General features: G+C 39.6%; 1 protein-coding gene across 1 annotated transcript in view; it reads left to right on the top strand.

Annotated features, from left to right (window-relative positions):
* The window catches only part of thsd7ab (thrombospondin, type I, domain containing 7Ab), a 621,850-nt gene that overhangs the window by 465,980 nt on the left and 131,406 nt on the right, over positions 1 to 24,464 (top strand). The window contains exon 17 of the mRNA XM_062062699.1: positions 21,880 to 22,059. Within this exon, the coding sequence (XP_061918683.1) occupies positions 21,880 to 22,059 (180 nt within the window). The remainder of the gene's footprint in view (positions 1 to 21,879; positions 22,060 to 24,464) is intronic.

Below are 24,464 nucleotides of genomic sequence, written 5' to 3'. Positions count from 1 at the left end.
TAAGTGTTTGATGAGCATTCCTCAACTTTATCAGTATTTATTGCCACCTTTCCCAACTTCTTTGTCACATGTTGCTGGCATCAAATTCTAAAGTTAATGATTATTTGCATTACATTGTAGCCAATCGGAAATGACATCGTTGGGATATAAAAATAAAATATGATTTTAACATTTAGGGCAGACAATATGATGTATGCAAATATGATGTAATGGATGAAAATGTCTGATGCTAGACGTCAATAAAAACTAAATTACAAAAAAAAAAAAAGATCCAAATTGAAGATGGTAGGTAGCGTCTTTAATCTCCTTTCTAATGAGCTCAATTTTCTGAATATATAAATGCATAAAGTAGTTAGCCGAGTGTACTAGTAGAAGGCCCTTGTTGGGTTAGCAATACTACTTTGTTAAACACATATTTAGGAATGTTTTTATTAAGACGAATGAGATTGCCGTATTCATTTGTTTAAGCTAAGGGAAGAACGTGTTTATAAGTTGTTAAACTATCACTCCATGCCAGGCTGAAAAACCTCTAGTCTAGTCGCACGCCATTTGAGTTCTAGCTTTCTACATGATTGTTTAAAGGCCTACTGAAATTATTTTTTTTAATTTAAACGGGGATAGCAGATCCATTCTATGTGTCATACTTAAACATTCCGCAATATTGCCATATTTTTGCTGAAAGGATTTAGTAAAGAACATTTACGATAAAGTTCGCAACTTTTGGTCTCTGATAAATAAAAGCCTTGCCTGTACTGGAAGTAGCGTGACGTCACAGGTTGAAGGGCTCCTCACATATCCCCATTGTTTTCAATGCAGCGAGAGCGATTCGGACCGAGAAAGCAACGATTACCCCATTAATTTGAGCCAGGATGAAAGATTCATGGATGAGGAACGTGAGAGTGAAGGACTAGAGTGCAGTGCAGGACGCATATTTTTTCGCTCTGACCGTAACTTAGGTACAAGCTGGCTCGTTGGATTCCACACTCTTTCCTTTTTCTATTGTGGATCACGGATTTGTATTTTAAACCACCTCGGATACTATATCCTCTTGAAAATGAGAGTCAAGAACGCGAAATGGACATTCACAGTGACTTTTATCTCCACGACAATATATCGGCGAAACACTTTAGCTACGGAGCTAACGTGATAGCATTGTGCTTAACTGCATATAAAAACAAAAGAAATAAGCCCCTGACTGGAAGGATAGACAGAAAATCAACAATACCATTAAACCATGGACCTGTAAATACACGGTTAATGCTTTCCAGCCTGGCGAAGGTTAAAAATGCTGTTGCTAACGACGCCATTGAAGCTAACTTAGCAACGGGACCTCACAGAGCTATGCTAAAAACATTAGCTATCCACCTACGCCAGCCAGCCCTCATCTGCTCATCAACACCCGTGCTCACCTGCGTTCCAGCGATCGACGGTGCGACGAAGGACTTCACCCGATCACCGATGCGGTCGGCGGCTAGCGTCGGATAGCGCATCTGCTATCCACCTCAAAGTCTTCCTGGTTGTGTTGCTGCAGCCAGCCGCTAATACACCGATCCCACCTACAACTTTCTTCTTTGCAGTCTTCATTGTTCATTAAACAAATTGCAAAAGATTCACCAACACAGATGTCCAGAATACTGTGGAATTTTGAGATGAAAACAGAGCTTTTTGTATAGGATTCTAATGGCGTCCGAATACTTCCGTTTCAATGATTGACGTCACGCGCATACATAGACGTTTTCAACCGGAAGTTTAGCGGGAAATTTAAAATTGCACTTTATAAGTTAACCCGTATTGGCATGTGTTGCAATGTTAAGATTTCATCATTGCTATATAAACTATCAGACTGCGTGGTTGGTAATAGTGGGTTTCAGTAGGCCTTTAAGAGCTCCGGTCTCTTTTGTGAACCTGGAGCTACGTCTCCAAAGGGCCCTTTTTTTAGTTTTAAGTGTGCTATACAATCAATGGCGTCGTGCAAGGCATCAGTAAAGTCGTCAGAGGGGCTATTGATGGAGCCCACATAATTGGGGAATGGCGCTATTACCGAGGGCAGTAGAATCCGGAAATGACTTGCCAGGTGCTGCGGTTGATTTGTCACCTCGTATTTTGCCACCTCAGCAGGAGACATATACTACGCTCCCTGCCACAGTCTCAAAAGAATACAACATTGTGTATGTTAGGATGTATTACTCTACGAAACATTCTATGTGTGCAGTGATTGACCAGTCCAGCGCTGGTTAGGCCAGGGGTCAGCAACCCAAAATGTTAAAAGAGCCATATCGGACCAAAAATACAAAAAACAAATCTGTCTGGAGCCGCAAATAGATTCACGCCTTATATAAGTGTTATAATGAAGGCAACACATGATGTAAATGTCTATATTCGCTATATTAGCCTACTATCAAAATGACCTTGTCGCAGGCTAAAGCACATCTTTGTTGACAGAAATGTAAAAATGTGTAGAATAAATATTACATTTCAACAACATTGGAAAACAGAGGCTTGTCACACTGCAAAAACTGAAATCTAAGTAAGATTAAATATCTCAAATAAGGGTGATATTTGCTTATTTTCTGTCTGATAAGATAATTCTTCTCACTAAGCAGATTTTATGTTAGAGTGTTTTACTTGTTTTAAGGGTTTTGGTCCTAAATGATCTCAGTAAGATATTACAGCTTGTTGCTGAGATTGTATGACCTATATTGAGTTAAACATGCTTGGAACTAGAATATCAACTGTTGCAAAGCTGTGTCATCAACACTCACAAGTATACAACTACTTTTTTAAAGTAATAATTTCTTATTTCAAGCATGAAAAAAAATCATGATGTTTACTAAAAAAAAGTTAATCTGCTACATCGTTCATCATGGTCTCTCTGATTGTCTCATCCTGGTGTTGTTGGTCCCAACTTTTAAATCTACATTCAAACAAACTCACATTACAGCAAGCGTTTTTTTTATGACTCTATTTCGTCATTGGACAATACTATAGAAGATTCCAGGGATGCATGAGTGCAGCTGCTCTGAGGAGCTGCGGTTCACCGGGGGAAAATATGCTTTCCATCATTTACTGTGACATTGTGAAGTACAAATTGTGCAGCATGACAGTTTCCCAACACGATGGGGAACATGAAGATTAAAGTGATGTGATGGACGTGTGTGTCTCCTTCACACCTGAACACAATTTATGAAGGGAGGGATGCAAGGAAGGAAGGAGGGAATAATAGAGAAAAGGAATGATGGAAGTAAGCGAGGGGACGAAAGAGGTCAAATGAAAGGAGAGAAGGAAAGAAGGATGGAAGGAGGAGGAAGGAAGGGGAAAAGGTAAGATGGAAGCTAGAAAGAAAAGATGGAAAGAAGAAGGGTGTGGAAGTCGCTTCCTCGCAGTCCCACTGTCAGACACGGCACAGGAGTCCAGCGTGCAGCTTTAACAAGATTTTTAACGGTTTTTCAACAAAGTTTTCTCCAGACTTTTCAGTCTCACTAATCCTCCTCCCTCTCTGCTTCCGGCCGCCTACTGTTAAAGACAACAGATGATTAGATTAACACGTACCACCTGTGAAATATAATCACCTGCCAGCTGTGTCTCGCCGTCAGCACTCGTCCTCAGTACCATGGACAGCGGCGGTGACTTTTCCTCCTGCAAGCAGCGCTGACTACACCTCCCCCCTCAAAGGGGTTGAAGGATCGATTGAATGAAGGACAGAGAAGAAAGTTAGGAATTAAAGAAACGAGGGAAGGAACAAAGGAAGGAGGTAAGGTCGGAGGGAAGGAAGGAAGCGGGGTAGAAAAGAAGGATGGAAGGAAGGAAGGAAATTAGCTTTGATGTCATCATGAAGGAGTATTGATTGAAGTAACAAAATATTTATGTTCTTATCAATTTCATGTTCAAGAGGATTAAGTCAGTGCTAAATAACAGTAATCACAAACATCTCTGAACATGGTGACTGCGATCTGTACTCACTTGTGTTGAAACAATGTTGTTGACTCAGCTGTACACTGACTACTCTAAAGTGAGGGGAGCATCCATCTGAACATTTGTGTTGATGAACGTGCTCGTATGCCTTGTACAAAGAATGTGAGTGTGTTTGTTGTGTGAATTTAGTCATGTGACTCTTCTTGCTCATCCTTCTGGAAGCTAACCCCTGCAGAGTGTTTGCAGCGTGCACCGGCTGTCAACCAATCGTAAATCACACACTACCGTATATTTCCATCCAGCCTCTAGAGACCACCACCTGTAGAGTGCATTAAATCTCTGGTTATGCTCATTCTTGTCACGGTGACTCATCTTCTCAAAGGGACAACTACACTACCCTATCTCCTCTACTCTATCTATCTATTCTACACTATCTATGTACTTTACAGCAGGGCTATTCAACTGCATAATGATGTTTCGTCAGTAAGTGGCTACGCAGGTTACATTCCTTTTGAGAGTGTGTTTTACCTAATTACAAAGTAAACACATCGGCTTTCACACTGCACTGTCAATAAATGTATTATTCGCTACTTTATTTTCAGCATGTGCAGCTCGACAGATAGTTAACAGCATGAAGAAACAAAAGCTCCAGATGTTTTGAAGATTGATGCCCCTTCTTTTGAAATACCGTATTTTTCGGACTATAAGTCACAGTTTTATTAATAGTTTCGCCGGGGGTGCGATTTATACTCTGGAGCGACTTATGTGTGAAATTATTAACACATTACCGTAAAATATCAAATAATATTATTTAGCTCATTCACGTAAGGGACTAGACGTATAAGATTTCATGGGATTTAGCGATTAGGAGTGACAGATTGTTTGGTAAACGTATAGCATGTTCTATATGTTATAGTTATTTGAATGACTCTTACCATAATATGTTACGTTAACAGTTGGTTATTTATGCGTCATATAACGTACACTTATTCAGCCTGTTGTTCACTATTCTTTATTTATTTTAAATTGCCTTTAAAATGTCTATTCTTGGTTTTGGGTTTTATCAAGTAAATTTCCCCAAAAAATGCGACTTATACTCCAGTGCGACTTATATATGTTTTTTTCCGTCTTTATTATGCATTTTCGTCCAGTGCGACTTATACTCCGGTGCGACTTGTACTCCGAAAAATACGGTATTTTCTTTCCTCAGTTTTAGTTCTTTGCACTTCATCCTTCAATTAGGTTTATAAGACTGAAAATTTGAACATAAAATAAACATCACACAAGTATAACGTCCATTGTGTATTTTACATAAACAAAATAGGTGTAATGTGAATACATCCACACTACAAATTACAGATGTTTAAACATATGGAAATGCCCCAAATCCACATCAAACATTGCACACAATATATTTGACTCATCACAATTAAACCAAAGGTGTAGCTTTATCGCCCTCTGCTGGCCAAATTTAGCGCTACATGTTTTAAACTAGCTGTTATCGCCAGAGTTAGTGTCAGACAACACGACCACGAATACAAAAGACCTCACCAAGTCAGCAATTTCAATACAAAACAACCCACATCTTGTATGCACAATACTTACAAAGAGCTGACCAAGTTTTGTGATTAAGCTTACATGCTGGGATTTCTACCATTGTTGCTGCTTGTCTGGATCAATGTGTCTGTCGCTTAAAAGGTCCGACAGGAAACAATGACTCGAGCACTTGTTGTCCAGTCGTTGTTAAAAGTCAGATTTTTTTCTCAATTTATTTAGATTTTTTTCAGAGTTGAATGAAGTATTTTTCTACTCAGCTCACTGCTGCTTCATTGTGACACATATGCCTCGCTGTTGCCCCCTGTTGTGTGGCGGGAGCACTGCATACACAAGCAACCCAAGTTTGAATGGGTTCATCAAGCCTCTTTGGGCGATGTTCGGGGGGCAAAATGAAGAGCTTGTTAAATAGACTTGCTTTACAGTATCCATCTGTTATCTATTCTGCAGTATATCTCTACAGGGAGATTTAAGTTGAGTTGCATAGTTCAAAGTAGGGTTGTCCGTATACCGATATTTTGGTACCGGTACTAAAATATATTTAGATACTTTTTGATACTTTTCCATACTTTTGTAAATAAAGTGGACCACAAAAAATGGCATTATTGGCTTTATTTTAACGAAACATCTTACGGTACATTAAACATATGTTTCTTATTGTAAATTTGTCCTTAAATAAAATAGTGAACATACAAGACAACATGTCTTTTATTAGTAAGTAAGCAAACAAAGGCTCCTTATTTGACTGCTGACATATACAGTAACATATAGTGTCATTTATCATTCTATTATTTTGTCAAAATTATTAAGGAGCCAAAATGAATTATTAAAGGCCTACTGAAATGAATTTGTTTTATTTAAACGGGGATAGCAGATCTATTCTATGTGTCATACTTGATCATTTCGCGATATTGCCATATTTTTGCTGAAAGGATTTAGTATAGAACAACGACGATAAAGATTGCAACTTTTGGTATCTGATAAAAAAAAGGCTTGCACCTACCGGAAGTAGCGTGACGTAGTCAGTTGAACATATACGCAAAGTTCCCTATTGTTTACAATGATGGCCGCATGAAGTGAGAGAGATTCGGACCGAGAAAGCGACAATTTCCCCATTAATTTGAGCGAGGATGAAAGATTTGTGGATGAGTAAAGTGCAAGTGAAGGACTAGTGGGGAGTTGAAGTTATTCAGATAGGGAAGATGCTGTGAGAGCCGGGGGTGACCTGATATTCAGCTGGGAATGACTACAACAGTAAATAAACACAAGACATATATATACTCTATTAGCCACAACACAACCAGGCTTATATTTAATATGCCACAAATTAATCCTGCATAAAAACACCTGCGTGTTTGTTATGCTAGCTCCTAGCTCCTCTGCTAGCTCCTAGCTCCATAGAACACGCCAATACAATTCAAACACCTGATCAACACACACAATCACTCAGCCCAAAAGACCGTTTACCTAACCCAAGGTTCATAAAGCTTATATATTTTTAAAAAGTTACGTACGTGACGCGCACATACGGTCAAGTTATCGAATGTTTAGCAGCCAAGGCTGCATACTCACGGTACCTGATATTCAGCTGGGAATGACTACAACAGTAAATAAACACAAGACATATATATACTCTATTAGCCACAACACAACCAGGCTTATATTTAATATGCCACAAATTAATCCTGCATAATAACACCTGCGTGTTTGTTATGCTAGCTCCTAGCTCCTCTGCTAGCTCCTAGCTCCATAGAACACGCCAATACAATTCAAACACCCGATCAACACACACAATCACTCAGCCCAAAAGACCGTTCACCTAACCCAAGGTTCATAAAGCTTATATATTTTTAAAAAGTTACGTACGTGACGCGCACGTACGGTACGGTACGTGTTATGCTAGCTCCTAGCTCCTCTGCTAGCTCCTAGCTCCATAGAACACGCCAATACAATTCAAACACATGATCAACACACACAATCACTCAGCCCAAAAGACCGTTCACCTAACCCAAGGTTCATAAAGCTTATATATTTTAAAAAAGTTACGTACATACGCAAAAAAAAGCCAAAGCTGCATACTCACAGTAGCACGTCTGCGTCTTTGTCATCCAAATCAAAGTAATCCTGGTAAGAGTCTGTGTTGTCCCAGTTCTCTACAGGCGTCTGTGTATCCAAATCAAAAGTCCTCCTGGTTAGAGTCTCTGTTATCTGAGTTCTTCCATCTTGACTGCATCTTTCGGGAATGTAAACAAAGAAGCGCCGGCTGTGTACTGTTGTGGCTGACTACGTTCGAAAAATACGTCCATTTCGCACCGACAACTTTCTTCTTTGCTTGCTCGGCTTCCTTCTCCATAATGCAATGAACATGATTGAAACAGATTCACGAACACAGATGTCCAGAATACTGTGGAATTATGAAATGAAAACAGAGCTTTTTCGTATCGGCTTCAATGTGGAAGGCATACCCGTGTTCGTCGGGCTACGTCACACGCATACGTCATCCTCAGAGGCGTTTCGAACCGGAAGTTTAGCGGCAAATTTAAAATGTCACTTTATAAGTTAACCCGGCCGTATTGGCATGTGTTATAACGTTAAGATTTCATCATTGATATATAAACTATCAGACTGCGTGGTCGGTAGTAGTGGGTTTCAGTAGGCTTTTAATCCACTTGTTCATTTACTGTTAATATCTGTTCTGTTAATAACATTTTCTATCTACACTTATTTTTCTGTTGTTTGGATGCTTTACATTAGTTTTGGATGATACCACACATTTGGGTATCAATCAGATACCAAGTAGTTACAGGATCATACAATGGTCATAATTTAAGTCCTCATGTGTCCAGGGACGTAGTTCCTGAGTTTCTCAACACAATATGAATTTTCAGAAAACGAATAAAAATTTTGTGATGCTGGAAAATATCAATGTAATCATAGTAGTACCAACTAGATATGCTCCTGTACTTGGTATCATTACAGTGGCTGTTAGGTGTAGATCCACCCATGGCGTTTGTTTACATTGTGACGCTGGTGAACTACGGTGTGTAGTGAAGCACGTTTAGGTATTCCTCGTCCTGCAGGTATGATACTTAGATCGATAGATAGTATTTTATTGATTCCTTCAGGAGAGTTCCCTCAGGAAAATTAAAAAACTTGTAAGAAACGTGTTTTTATTGTCGCCATGGAGGCGAGGATTAGTGATTTAGAAGTAGCTACAACACTGCAGACTGCGGCTGGACGTCAGCCGCTAGCTAGCTATCCATCCATCCATTTTTCTACCACTTGTCCCGTTCGGGGTCGTGGGGGTGCTGGAGCCTATCTCAGCTGCATTCGGGCGGAAGGCGGGGTCATCGGCGGTCACTCGAACTAGTATGACGATCCTCCTGGTAGGGGTGTATCCCATTATGGAGGATGCCTGTGCGTGACTTAGTTTAACGTGGAGAGACTGGTGCACAGACAGTCACCACACGATCCTTGACAGAATCGGGTCAGGGTCCAGTGGCATGGAGTCCAAGACGACTGGGGACCCTTTTCTGCTGCAGCCTTCTTCCGCCATCGCAGCCGTTGTGGTAGTTCTTAAATCTACCGTCTTCCGCCTGCTCCACCGTTGAGGTCTTCACCGGATCCCTGGCTAGGGGGCAGTCAGGTACTAATAGGGATGATGTTTGATAAGGAATTATCGAGTTCGAGCCTATTATCGAATCCTCTTATCGAACCGATTCCTTATCGATTCTCTTATCGAGTCCAGATAGGTTGTTGTATATGGAAAAAAACACACAATATTTGGTTTAACAAAAGCTCACTTTTATTATATAATTAAAAAAATAAAATCTAATAAATAAATAAATATTGACTTTTACCCACCTAAAAAAATTTAATAAAATAAATAAATATTGACTGTTGTTACCCAAAGAATATTAAGTGGGATTTTTCAGAGAAACAAATATATACAGTAACACAAAAACAACATGTCTTTGTGATCACTATAGGTGTATAAATAATGATATAGTGTTAATTAAAATCAGTCCCTTGGGCACAAAACTGAAAATAATACAGCTCTCCAAAAAGTGCACTTCTGCTGCTATTTGACATAACTGTTTGTTATGATGCTTTGACATTTTTGCACTTTATTTCTTTATTGAAAGAAAATTCTAAGAAGAGAAAAGTTGTTTGCAAATGTGGTTACAATGCTAAAAAATGAAAAGTTAAAGCTAAAAAAAGAAATACACTTTATTGAGTTAACATTATTTCTTTATGGGGGAAAGATGTTATGAGCTAGAGAATATAACAACTACACTACCCAGCATGCAACGGGAGTTACGAGCATGCGCGGTCACCCCGAAAAGTGTTGCATGTTGCCACGCTGTGAAAGTAAACGTCAAGAACTCAGCCAACACGCCTCGTCTGCATTATTTATAATTAGACAGACAACACATATACAGTGTGATTTTGTTTTGTTTACAAGGAAAGAAAAACAAAAGTTAAAAAAGGGAGATATGTTGTATGTGCTGCGGTTGCATTAAGAACGTTGCGACAGCTGCCGTAAAGGAGGTGCGTTGCTAGCCTGGTTGCTATGTTTCCGGTTGGTCGTAAAAGTGTTCGTCATGTGTTTTTACCCTGCTAAAATCTCTCAGTAAAGTTATTCATTGGATTATACCTTTTGTTTCGAACTTTATTACACCTTGGAGCGCTTTTTCCCGTGCATTGTTTTCCTGCTTTCCCTATCTGCGCCTAATGACTGAGCTACATGACGTAATTTCTTGTGATGTCCTACGGAGCATTTCTGGTCGGGACGGGATTCCACTCTTTTTCTTTACTATAGTGGTCTCGATAACGAGTACCGGTTCTCAAAAAGAGATTCGAGTCCGAGGACTCGGTTCTTTTCTTATCAAACAACCGGGAAAACCGGTTTCGAGTATCATCCCTAGGTACTAGGCCTTTGCCAAGGGCCACCTGGGGTAACAGCAGTAAAGGGGTTAACGTTCTAGTGCCCCAAGACCCCATAGAGGAGCCTCCACTGCCGGATGAACTTTAACGTCATGCCCAGGACATGGAAGGCGGGGTACACCCAGGACAAGTCCCCACCTCAGCGCAGGGCCAACACAGATAGACAGACAACATTCTCTTTTTATTATAATCAAATGACAGCAGTCATTTCCATTTCTAATATAAGTGTTTAGGCCCACTTACAATGACAATAACAAAAAATATTGTTTTTCATGAACTGTGTACTTGTATTGTTTGTCCGGGTGGAGGTCCTGCTTTGGAAATAGTTTGTACTCCTTTCAGACATTGCATTTAGTTCCCATTAAAACATTCACATGTTGCACAATGAGATGTAAGCAGGGGATCATGTGTACATTCCTGCAACTTCCTGTTTGTAAAATATATATTTTTATTAGTATTTATTTAATATACTAACAGCATTTCATGATTAATATTTATAAATTAAGATTCCTAATAAATGACACTAGAATAAGCACACTTTTGATTGGTAAATCATAGTGTAACGACCTGGAATGACACTTTATGTGTGGTGTTGGAGTTGTCCGACTTTTTGTGTGGCTGTAAACGCATCACTGGCTAAGTGCCATATGTGCATGTGTTGGAGCAAGTGAGAAAGAGCGAGCGGCTGCCGTTGATATAACAAAGTTGCTTTTGGTCTGGTTTGTACTGCAGAAAATGACCTCTTTTGCTAGATATATTTTTTTTTACTAATGTTTTGGTGATGTGTTTATGGCCGGCAATAAAGAGTTTTGCCCCGTAAAGTGATCGATGGAATTCATGTCCTCAAAGCGTCTCGACATAATTTGAACAATGATGACGAAAACTGTTTTCTCTGTCGTGTCCGTGTGTCGAAAATTGTTATGCGCTTATTTTTTTATTGGATTTTGTGCGTGGCATAGATTTGTCATGCGCAGAGGACGCTTGAGCAGTGCGCAATTGCACAGGCGTGCACCTTAGAGGGAACGTTGCTTAGGACCTTCGTATTGTGAGGCACGTGCACTAACAAGCTAGCCATGTCTTAAAGCACCTCTTCCTGAGGGCGTTTCAGTGTTATAACTTCACCTTTATCGTTAGTTTTTAAGCCAAAATGCGTCCATTCTCCCTTTTCTGTTTACACACATTGTCTGCTTGTAAGTACTCCGTGACTGTGCGTTGCCGAACATGCTCCTCTGCTCGTAAAACCAGCAATGTCACGACATGACGACGACGCGGCAGTTTAAAAGAAAAAAGGGGGGGTAGGGGCACGGGGGGGTGTATGACCGGTACTTTTTAGAGGCGGTATAGTACAGAATATGTTTCATTATTATTGCGGTACTATACTAGTGCCGGTATACCCTACAACCCTAGTTCAAAGTATGAGTAGTTGTATGGGCATGTTGCTGAAGCTCTCGGAGGAAGAGACAAATGAAGCATGAAAAGCTGATACACCCCTCTGGGAGCTTCATGGAGGTTCCTGCGGGTTGCCAAGCTTGCAAAATCTCCTCCCTGCTGGAGCCACAAGCACCCCAAGGCTCCCGAAGACACACCACTCCATAGCGCGTGAGCGACACGCCAACTGCAACGTTTGCACGGCCAGCGCTCGCCCGTCTCCTCTTTAGAGTGAGCCGACGTGATGGAAAAGGGCCCACGGTTGGAGGTCAGGGGTCACGGTGGTGAGCTCAGCTCGGCACTGAGGATGGCAAGGTGCCGATGCGACTTTAAAGACCGGTGGAGTGAAAGGAGGTCAGCTAGACGTGTGTGTACGGATGATCAAGCTGACAGGAAGTCATCTTTACATGACGTTGTTTTTGCTGGTAGAATGTCACGATTTGTCATGGACTGGGGCGGTATAGCTCGGTTGGTAGAGTGGCCGTGCCAGCAACTTGAGGGTTCCAGGTTCGATCCCCGCTTCCGCCATCCTAGTCACTGCCGTTGTGTCCTTGGGCAAGACACTTTACCCACCCGCTCCCAGTGCCACCCACAATGTAACTTAGATATTGGGTTTCACTATGTAAAAGCGCTTTGAGTCACTAGAGAAAAGCGCTATATAAATATAATTCACTTCACTTCATTTCAACTGCCATTACATCACATCATAATGCACGGATATTGCTGCAGTTGATAATGTGGCAAACGGAAGGTTCCTGTGGAAAAAGGCGGAAAATTAAGCTTCCCGTGCCCGCTAATTAATGTTATTATCTTTGAAGTGTATTATTGTTTGTATAAATGTGGCCTTTGGATTAGAAGATAGGAGAATGCTTGGAGTTAATGTCATGGCATTTAAATTAAACTTCAGGGTGTTGAACAATAAATGAAACAATCCAATTATTACAGTGGCTATCTGGCCTGCATTAAATTTGCTATATCATATCTTTGTTGTCGCCACAGAATATCATATTTCAGCCATTTCTCTAAAACAGTGGTGTCAAACGTACTGCCCGAGGGCCGGATCAGGCTCGCGAACAGGTTTTATCCGGCCCGAGGTATGATTTTAACTAAAGATGTCCGATAATGGCTTTTTTGCCGATATCCAATATTCCGATATTGTCCAACTCTTAATTAACAATACCGCTATCAACCGATACCGATATATACAGTTGTGGAATTAACACATTATTATGCCTAATTTTGTTATGATGCCCCGCTGGATGCATTAAACAATGTAACAAGGTTTTCCAAAATAAGAGAACAACTTCAACTCCAGTTAAAAAGTTTAAAAAGTGCATTATTTTTTTTAACATGCCTCAAAACAGCAGCTTGGAATTTGGGACATGCTCTCCCTGAGAGCGCATTAGGAGGTTGAGGTGGGCGGGATTGGGGGGGCGGGGTTGAGGTGGGGGGTAGGGGGTAGCGGGGGTGTATATTGTAGCGTCCCGGAAGAGTTAGTGCTGCAAGGGGTTCTGGGTATTTGTTCTGTTGTGTTACGGTGCGGATGTTCTCCCGAAATGTGTTTGTCATTCTTGCTTGGTGTGGGTTCACAGTGTGGCGCATATTTGTAACAGTGTTAAAGTTGTTTATACGGCCACCCCCAGTGTGACCTTTATGGCTGTTGACCAAGTATGCCTTGCATTCACTTGTGAGTGTGTGAAAACCTGTAGATATTATGTGACGCAAAGGCAGTGTCTTCAAGGTTTATTGTTGCGCTGTACTTCTCCCTACGTCCGTGTACACAGCGGCGTTTAAAAAAGTCATACATTTTACTTTTTTAAACCGATATAGATATTTTTTATACTGATACCGATATTTTCAGATATTACATTTTAAAGCATTTATCGGCCAATAATATCGGCAGTCCGATATTATCAGACATCCCTAATTTTAACGATAAAAATGTACCTGAAATTTTTGAATGAAAGACACAGCAGTTCTAAATGTGTCCACTGGATGTCGCAATAGCAATTCTTTGTAACATTGTAGATGATGATACATATGTACAAAATAAACCACATGATGTTAGTACATCAGTCGAGGAAAATGATCAAACTAACTAATAATTACAATAGAATTGTATATATATATACATATATATATATATATGTATACATATATATATATATATATATATATATATATATACATATATATATATTATGCACTTTAGTGGCTTTTCCCTTTCTGATTATGGCCATGGGTAAGTGAAACACCAAAATATAAAGAATACCTCCTTCACATTGGCTGCTGTCTTTTTTGGGAATGTTCTTGCTTCAACCCACTTGGTGAAATAATCGATATCAATATCTGTTCCCCTTAGATGACTTTTTCACAGGTCCAAAGAGGTCCACACCTAGAGCATGAATTCCAGTTCTCAGTTTAGCAAATATTTGAATGTAGACTGAGTTTTTGTATAGTTGTGCGTGAAAAGGTGAGGGATGTAGTACTGGTATTGTTTATTATCAATAACACTATTTCTATTGGTATTCATATTGCTCCATTTTTAGTGTAATAATGCTCAGTTCTGTATTTTTTTTTAAATTTTCGCTAACTGCTTATTTGCTATTACTTTTACCATCATATTTGTACATGTCGTATTTGCTGATGTTGCTCTGTTGTTGTTGTTGTTGTTGTTGTGTTTGCTGTTGTTGTTTTTGTCTCTCTGTCTAATCCCCCTCTTGTCCCCACAATTCCCCAATCTGTCTTCCTTTTTCTCTCTTTCTATCCCTTCCTGCTCCGGCCCGGCTGCACCAAATGATAATATAAATACATTTAATAAAGTCAAAATACAAGTGAGGCAACAAGAGAAGTATCCTACACTTCTCTTTTGTAAAGTAAATCTGAACAGCCGATATGGGCATCTACATCTGCTATATGATTTGCCCGAGAAGCTGGGCAGGACATAAAAAAAAAAAAAAAAAAAAAAAAGGTGAGGGATGTGTGAATAAACCCACTCACCAACCATGTACCAAGGTGATACCTGGGCTTCAGCTCAGGCGCCTCGGTCTTTAATTTTTCAAAGCGCTGGCAGTCAGGACATGTGCGCACCTAAAAGCAGTAATAAAGGGAAACATATTGTAGATATGATTTGATTCCACAACACTTTGCGACCTACTACTATACTAACCTGAGTGTTTCAACTAAAAATAAAAATTAAAAGCAAATATCTTCCTTCTAGGAGCTTGCTTACCCAATCCAATGTGTCCTGTGTGATGGACCGCCAATAAAACCGGGGAGCAATCTAAGCTTGCATCCTCCGTGGTCCAAAATGGCCTGCATGGGCTTCAGTTAACACAGCCACTTTCTCCTCCTCTGTCCAAATGACCCTTCTGTTACCAATGGTACAGGACCTCTTCTACACAGCACACACAATATTGTAGTGAAATGGTTTCAACAATAATGTTGATTTAAAGTACAGACATTTAACAGTATTATATATTAATTAATATTAGTGAAATGGTTTCAACAATAATGTTGATTTAAAGTACAGACATTTAACATTATTATATATTAATTAATATTAGTGAAATGGTTTCAACAATTATGTTGATTTAAAGTACAGACATTTAACATTATTATATATTAATTAATATTAGTGAAATGGTTTCAACAATAATGTTGATTTAAAGTAGTACAGACATTTAACAGTATTATATACTAATTAATATTAGTGAAATGGTTTCAACAATAATGTTGATTTAAAGTACAGACATTTAACATTATTATATATTAATTAATATTAGTGAAATGGTTTCAACAATAATGTTGATTTAAAGTAGTACAGACATTTAACAGTATTATATATTAATTAATATTTTTTGCAGGGTTACCACGAAGACAGAAGTTCCCAGCAGCGGCCCTAACACTCCGCTTGAAATGTTTCGAAGCCTGCTGGTGTTTGACATAAGTCCCCTGGGACAGATAAAGACGAATATCATTCAGTTACACCACCATTTTCAGGAGATTTGGATTCTATCGATTCTATCGATCGCTGTCAATGACGTAAGAGGAAATGACTATAAAAAAACCCAGCGACTGGCAGTAAGAGGAAATGACGTACGTAAGAGGAAATGACGTAAGCGGAAATGACCCCGGAAGTAAATGAGGGCTAGGAAGGTTTTTGTAATGGGAAGAAAATTGGCGTGACAGCTCCAGCACCCCCTGCGACCCCAAAAGGGACAAGTGGTCGAAAATGGATGGATGGAGTTGACTGATGAACATTATCACATAATTTATTCAGAAAATATAAATAACGACAAATTAATTAACCGCGACATGTAAGTGTAAAAAAAAACAACAACATTATGATGTGTACATTTTCAGTATGTGCTTGTTCTATTTTTAAACAAAGAAAACAATCTGAAGTTGTCTTTATTTTTAAGTTATCGTGCCGTGATTTTACCAGTCCGGCCCACTTGGGAGTAGATTTTTCTCCATGTGGGCCCCCGATCTAAAATGAGTTTGACATTCCTGCTCTAAAAGCACGCATTCATGTAATCTGGGGCCTCTTTCACACTGCAGGTAAAGTCCGATTTTTTTTTTTGCCCGTATGCGACCTGTATTGGATTTTTTCCATGTCAGTGTAAATAGTACAATTCCGAATTTTTCATATCCGACCCAGGCCTCTTTTCGTACGTGGAAATAAATATGATATAAATATGATGCGAGGCGTCCTCAATGTGAACACTCCCGCACTCAGGTCCATTCAGAACGTCACCAAAAAGAGAAAAGCGTAATATCTATTCCACAAAATAAACGGTTATAAAATAAATAGTTGACAACAGAGCAGTAAACCGGTGAAAATAAAATGTTTTAGGAACTCACGTGAAAGTTCCACCACACCTGTCGCCGACATTGAAGCAAAATATTAGAGATGTCCGATAGTATCGGCAGGCCAATATTATCGGCCGATAAATGCTTTAAAATGTAATATCGTAAATTATCGGTATATTTTTTTTTTTATCGGTATCGGGGTTTTTTTTGTTTTTTTTTATTTTTTTTTATTAAATCAACATAAAAAACACAAGATACACTTACAATTAGTACACTAACCCAAAAAAACTCCCTCTCCCATTTACACTCATTCACACTCATTCACACAAAAGGGTTGTTTCTTTCTTTTATTAATATTCTGGTTCCTACATTATATATCAATATATATCAATACAGTCTGCAAGGGATACAGTCCGTAAGCACACATGATTGTGCGTGCTGCTGGTCCACTAATAGTACTAACCTTTAACAGTTAATTTTACTCATTTTCATTAATTACTAGTTTCTATGTAACTGTTTTTATATTATTTTACTTTATTTTTTATTCAAGAAAATGTTTTTAATGTATTTATCTTATTTTATTTGATACATTTTTTAAAAGAGGACCTTATCTTCACCATACCTGGTTGTCCAAATTAGGCATAATAATGTGTCAATTCTACGACTGTATATATCGGTATCGGTAATTAAGAGTTAGACAATATCGGAATATCGGATGTCGGCAAAAAGCCATTATCGGACATCCCTACAAAATATCCATTAAAACTGCCAGAGCCAAAATACTTTTCTTTACCTAATCTCTAACGCACAATAATACGGTTAAAAAATTGTTGACTTTGATTGCACAAAATCCTCGAAATTGCCACAAATATGCCAGTACTGATACCTACCGCGGAGTTGAAGCCATGTTTTTTTTTTCCGTTAACACCACAGTGCGTGTGACGTCATAACGCCATGTCCGCATGCGGGTCAGATTGCATTCACATTGGAAATCGCTTTTTTTTCTTTTGTAATGTGAACAGCCACATAAAAAGATGGGATTTGACAAGGGGTGTAACGGTACGTGTATTTGTATTGAGCTGTTTCGGTACGGGTGTTTCGGTTCGGTTTGGAGGTGTACCGAACGAGTTTCTAAGATAAAGTCTTAACAAGCTGCTTTGCTTCTTCTGCCTCTGTCTCAGCACCCAGCTTTGTCCCACCCACACAACCATCTGATTGGTTACACAAAAAGCGGTAACAGCCAATCAGCAGTGCGTATTCAGAGCGCATGTAGTCAGCGCTTCAGCGTCGAGCAGATAGGTGTTTAGCAGGTGAGCATAAGGCAGCGTACTCTCCCCAAACCATAATAAACACCTCCCAGTCAACTACTAGTAACATCACTATGAGCCCGTTGACCTTCTAGAAACTTAAACTGTAGCTCAGCTCGCTCGCAGTCCTGGCTTGAGGTGAAGGCTAATTAGCTTTTAGCGTAACGTTAGCTCATTTTGCGTTGTGCGTGTGTGTGTGTGTGTGTGTGTGTGTGTGTGTGTGTGTGTGTGTGTGTGTGTGTGTGTGTGTGTGTGTGTGTGTGTGTGTGTATGTGTGTGTGTGTAGTCTCTCCTATTGCTATTGTACTATTTTTTCAGCTATAGTTACATTAATCCAGTGTTTTTCAACCACTGTGCCGCGGCACACTAGTGTGCCTTGAGATACAGTCTGGTGTGCCATAGGAGATGATCTAATTTCACTTATTTGGGGTATAACATTTTTTGCAAACCAGTAATTAGTCTGCAAATGATGTGTTGTTGTTGAGTGTCGGCAGAGTAACCGTGTAATACTCTTTCATATCAGTAGGTGGCAGCAGGTAGCTAATCGTGATCACAATTTGTCAGACGACAGCAGGAGGCAGTGTGCAGGTAAAAAGGTGTCTAATGCTTAAACTGAAAAATAAACAAAAGGTGAGTGCCCCTAAAAAAAAGGCATTGAAGCTTAGGGAAGGCTATGCAGAACGAAACTACAACTGAACTGGCGACAAAGTGAAGAAAAACAGAATGCTGGACGACAGCAAAGACTTACAGCGTGTGGAGCAGACGGCGTTCACAAAGTACATCCGAACATGACATGACAATCAACAATGTCCCCACAAAGAAGGATAAAAACAACTGAAATATTCTTGATTGCTAAAACAAAGCAGGCGCGGGGAATATCGCTTAAAGGAAGACATGAAACTGCTACAGGAAAATACCAACAAAACAGGAAAAGCCACCAAAATAGGAGCGCAAGACAAGAACTAAAACACTACACACAGAAAAACAGCAAAAAAAAGTCCAAATAAGTCAGGGTGTGATGTGACAGGTGGTGACAGTACACCTACTTTGAGATAAGAGCTATAGTGATGCATGGTTTAAAGTCATATCCCACGACTTTTTATTGTCAATATCGAGTTTCATATTTTAATGATTTCTGCTGGTGGTGTGCCTTTGGATTTTTTCAATGAAAAAAATGTGCCTCGGCTCAAAAAAGGTTGAAAAACACTGCATTAATCATTAGTAATGGAGCAGCCTAGTTTTGAATGGTAGGGTCCCTGCTATCACATGTTGATAAAAATATAAAATTTACATAATACAAATCAACTACAGGCTTCCCAAATGCTGTAATAAATTAAGCATGATGAGTTGACTTGAAACTGTTTAATCTTGCACTTTGTATATGTAGAAGAAAAGTTTTGTCATTTTATTTAATCTGAGCAACAACTTGAGGCAGTTTAATGTTGATTAAGGTGGGCAGAATAATTATAGTGTCCCCAATGTTAGAAGCATAAAGCCATTGTTTACAAATTTGGTAAATAAATAACCAAAAATGTATATTTTGTTGTTTTCTTACTGTAACGAAAATGAACCGAACCGTGACCTCTGAGCCGAGGTACGTACCGAACCGAAATTTTTGTGTACCGTTACACCTCTAGATTTGACCAAGTGTGAATGTAGGCTCAATGGTATTCTCGAAAGTAAAACGTGTTTTTAGCTATAGACTCAAAAGTTTGACTCAACGACGAGAAGATCGTACTAAAAAACAGAAGTGTCACGTTCCACAGAGAAAGTGCTTGCAAGTGAGACAATCCACTTTCTTGCCTCATCAGCTCATTGATTCACCTAATCGAAGGTTGAGCACAATGTGAGCAGGAAAACATCGGGGCATTAAATGTATGTGTGTGTGTGTGTGTGTGTGTATGTGTGTGTGTGTGTGTGTGTGTGTGTGTGTGTGTGTGTGTGTGTGTGTGTGTGTGTGTGTGTGTGTGTGTGTGCTGGCTGGTAAATGTAACAAGCAACGTGAAACCACATGGAATGTGTCGCGAGCCATCACACCGACAAGATACATTGGAATAACGAAGGTGTGCGGTCAAACCACGGCTGCGGTAGAATTTTGATTATTATTGTTTTTAATAACGAAACTCAACAGTGGACCATTGACTGAATGTGACCCTGTTCTTGGCCCACTGGGCTGAAAATTGCTAGACTTGTGTTTTGACTGGATGGCGAAGCATTGGTGAGTTCAGCCGTCCACCTTCCTAACAGGAAGACGTGCAGCTTTAAAGATCGCAAAATCACGGAGTAGGACTGCCATGCACTAAAGTAGCAAAGTTTTGTTTTAAGTACCACTGTTTCTATTTGTTAGTTACGAATACACATAAATTACATACCGTAAATTCCGGACTGTAAGCCGCTACTTTTTTCCTACGCTTTAAATCTTGCGGCTTATAAAACGGTGTGGCTAATTTCTGGAGTTTTCTTTTTTTTTAATGTTTCACTAAAACAAGCAAAGACACTGAAAAGGGGTGTTGTCTGTACTATGGCGCCCTCTTTTATAAGAGTTCGCTGGCAGGGCCGTTTTTTTTTAGACTAAGCTTTGAACCGTAAGTACATGTGCCGTTCTGTCTTCTTGCTGTCCATAACATTCCTACTCGTATAGATTCAAAATACACCGTCCCAGGTGTGTGTTTTCGTGTATATTTGTATGTGCTATCGTAATGTAATGAAACTAGCAGCATTAGCTAATATGCTAATACATTTACGAGTGTCTGTGCTAGTATTACTAACTTACATATAAATTATTTTTTGTATTGTTTCAGTTTCGCAAATTCACCAAATCGTCTCCGTGAATTTATTGAGTCTGTTTAGCTGATTGGACAGCTAGCTTCTGCAGCTAGTGGGTCCATGACGATGACTTCTGTTTTGTTTGATCAGACATTTTACTGCCGTGTTACAGGCACCATTTGGAAATAATTAAGGTATGTAAATAAACATTTACAAAATCTTTCTGTATAGATAAATAATTTCACAGTGTATATATCCGCGGCTAATATATGAAAAAAACTATTTTCTTCTAAAATTTCTGGAAAATACGGTAATCGTAGTTTGTAGACAGCTGTCCTAAAAAAATAACACATTCAGTTTTGGTCCAGATTTAGGATAATTTAACATGATGAATATCCAGTAAAAATTTAGATATTTCTTGTTCCCACTTTTCATAAAAATGTCATTCAAAGTTGCCATCCCTGCAAAAACGACTGCAATATACATGCCGGGCCACTAGTTGGCGGTGTCACTTTGTAATGGCAGAAATCAGAAGTGTCAAACTTTTTCCACGGAGGACAGCATACTGAAAAATCAAAAGATGCAGGTGGTGCATTTTAAAATGTTAATATTTTTCAAAAAAATGTGATCTTGTGATGTCATGAATGTCACTTTAGTCTTATTAGGAGTGTCCCGATCCAATATTGATATCAGATATCATTGCGATATCAGCAAAAACATTTTTTTCCGGATTATATGGGTTAGCATGTAAAATGTTTGTTACTGTGTGTGACTTAGTTTAACGTGGAGAGACTGGTGCACAGACAGTCACCACACGATCCTTGACCGAATCGGGTCAGGGTCCAGTAGCATGGAGTCCAAGACGACTGGGGATTAAACCCAGGACCTTCGTATTGTGAGGCACATGCACTAACCCCTGGTCCACCATGCTGGCCTATTTATATATCCATCATATTAATACAATATGTACATGTATTTGACCCCCGGCCACATTTTGTTTAGCTTAATGCGGTCCCTAAGTCAAACATTTGTTGGTGCTTCTTTCTGAACGAAACTCTTTACTCTGTCTAATTATTCTTCATTTAAACGACTCGCCAACACTGTAGGAGCGAGGCGGAAGCAACATGTCACGTTTCTATTTCCCCGGCAGGTTACATCGAGGAGGCGTGCATCATCGCCTGTCCCTCCGACTGTAAACTCAGCGAGTGGTCCAACTGGTCCCGCTGCAGCAAGTCCTGCGGCAGCGGCGTCAAAGTGCGCTCCAAGTGGCTCCGAGAGAAACCTTACAACGGGGGGCGGCCTTGTCCCAAGCTAGACCACGTCAACCAGGTACGGAAGCCAGCCATTTCATTAAGTACACCTGCAAAGTCAAATGAGATGAAATTCCTCTACTGACTGCTTTTCTTAACTCATCTTCCAAGTTAGATGAATGTTATACCTAACAAACCTGTTTGAATATAAGAACCCGAACATTTCATTAGAAGAAGTAAAATTAACCTGTTGGATCTGTACCATTCCTGTTTTACGCTTTATTACACAATAATCAATAATGCCATTACTCCCATCTTGGAGTGAAGTGTTCATGTGATGGTTTATCTGCTTATTTTACAATTTCAAGCTGTGTAAAATTGAGCGCTTACTGCAGGGGTAAGGAACCTATGGCTCTTTTGATGGCTGCATCTGGCTCTCAGATATATTTTAACTGAAATTGCTTAACACGATAAGTAATGAATAATTCTGCGACTAATTACAGTGTTAAAAATAACGTTCAAAATATAAAACATTCTAATGCATTTTAATCCATCCATCCGTGTTCTACCGCTTCTGTTCAAGAAGTTGCATCAAAGGCCTACTGAAATGAAATGTTCTTATTTAAACGGGGATAGCAGATCCATTCTATGTGTCATACTTGATCATTTCGCGATATTGCCATATTTTTGCTGAAAGGACTTAGTAGAGAACATCGACGATAAAGTTTGCAACTTTTGGTCGCTGATAAAAAAAAGCCTTGCCTGTACCGGAAGTAGCGTGACATCACAGGTCGAAAGGCTCCTCACATTTCCCCATTGTTAGCAGCAGCGAGAGCGATTCGGACCGAGAAAGCGACGATTACCCCATTAATTTGAGCGAGGTTGAAAGATTTGTGGATGAGGAACGTGAGAGTGAAGGACTAGAGTGCAGTGCAGGACATATCTTTTTTCGCTCTGACCATTAATTAGGTACAAGGGCTCATTGGATTCCACACTTTCTCCTTTTTCTATTGTGGATCACGGATTTGTATTTTAAACCACCTCGGATACTATATCCTCTTGAAAATGAGAGCCGAGAACGCGAAATGGACATTCACAGTGACTTTTATCTCCACGACAATACATCGGCGAAGCACTTTAGCTACGGAGCTAACGTGATAGCATCGTGCTTAAATGCAGATAGAAACAAAAGAAATAAGCCCCTGACTGGAAGGATAGACAGAAAATCAACAATACTACCAAACTCTGGACCTGTAACCACACTATTAATGCTGTCCAACCTGGCGAAGCCTAGCAATGCTGTTGCTAACAACGCCATTGAAGCTAACTTAGCTACGGGACCTCGACAGAGCTATGCTAAAAACATTAGCTATCCACCTACGCCAGCCCTCATCTGCTCAACAACACCCGTGCTCACATGCGTTCCAGCGATCGACTGCGCGACGAAGGACTTCACCCGATCATCGATGCGGTCGGCGGCTAGCGTCGGATAGCGCGTCTGCTATCCAACTCAAAGTCCTCCTGGTTGTGTTGCTGCAGCCAGCCACTAATACACCGATCCCACCTACAGCTTTCTTCTTTGCAGTCTCCATTGTTCATTAAACAAATTGCAAAAGATTCACCAACACAGATGTCCAGAATACTGTGGAATGTTGCGATGAAAACAGAGCTGTTTGTATTGGGATGCAATGTGTCCCAATACTTCCGCTTCATCCATTGACGTCACGCGCAAACATCATCATACATAGACGTTTTCAACCGGAAGTTTCCCGGGAAATTTAAAATTGCACTTTATAAGTTAACCCGGCTGTATTGGCATGTGTTGCAATGTTAAGATTTCATCATTGATATATAAACTATCAGACTGCGTGGTCGGTAGTAGTGGGTTTCAGTAGGCCTTTAACGGTAAGAAGTATGTTATTTATTATTGGTTAGCTTCAGAATAACAATGTTATTAAAAAGAATGAGAGACTTATTATACTTTAAAATGTTGGTCTTACTTAAAAATGCACGCATTTAGTTGTATTCAGGGTTAAAAAATATAATATGGCTCTCATGGAAATACATTTTAAAATATTTGGCTTTCATGGCTCTCTCAGCCAAAAAGGTTCCCGACCCCTGGCTTACTGAATGGAAATATATCTGCCAATGTGTATTTGTGTAATGAGTGAGGGTGTGGCCTAAAGACATCCTACTTTGTCAATGTTGTCAACAATTATTACGCGAGGTGAAAAGGTATTTAAAGTTGTTGCATAAAAATTGCGCACCAGAGGGCTGCCAGTGACTAAATGGAATCTGATTGTTAGGTTTTGTCTATAGTCGACGATCAGTCAAATCAATTTTTAAACGGGATCTGCACTTTTTTTTGCCTATCATTCACAATCGTTATGAAAGACATGACGATGGATGTTATGTTTATTTTTGTTTGCATTTTAAATATTAAATAAATGCGATGAAAAGTCTGCTTACAATGGAGCCTACGGTA

This window comes from Entelurus aequoreus, linkage group LG11 (assembly GCF_033978785.1).
Source record: "Entelurus aequoreus isolate RoL-2023_Sb linkage group LG11, RoL_Eaeq_v1.1, whole genome shotgun sequence".
Taxonomy (NCBI): domain Eukaryota; kingdom Metazoa; phylum Chordata; class Actinopteri; order Syngnathiformes; family Syngnathidae; genus Entelurus; species Entelurus aequoreus.
Note: the sequence above shows the minus strand (reverse complement) of the source record. Positions and strands in the feature narration are given on the sequence as shown.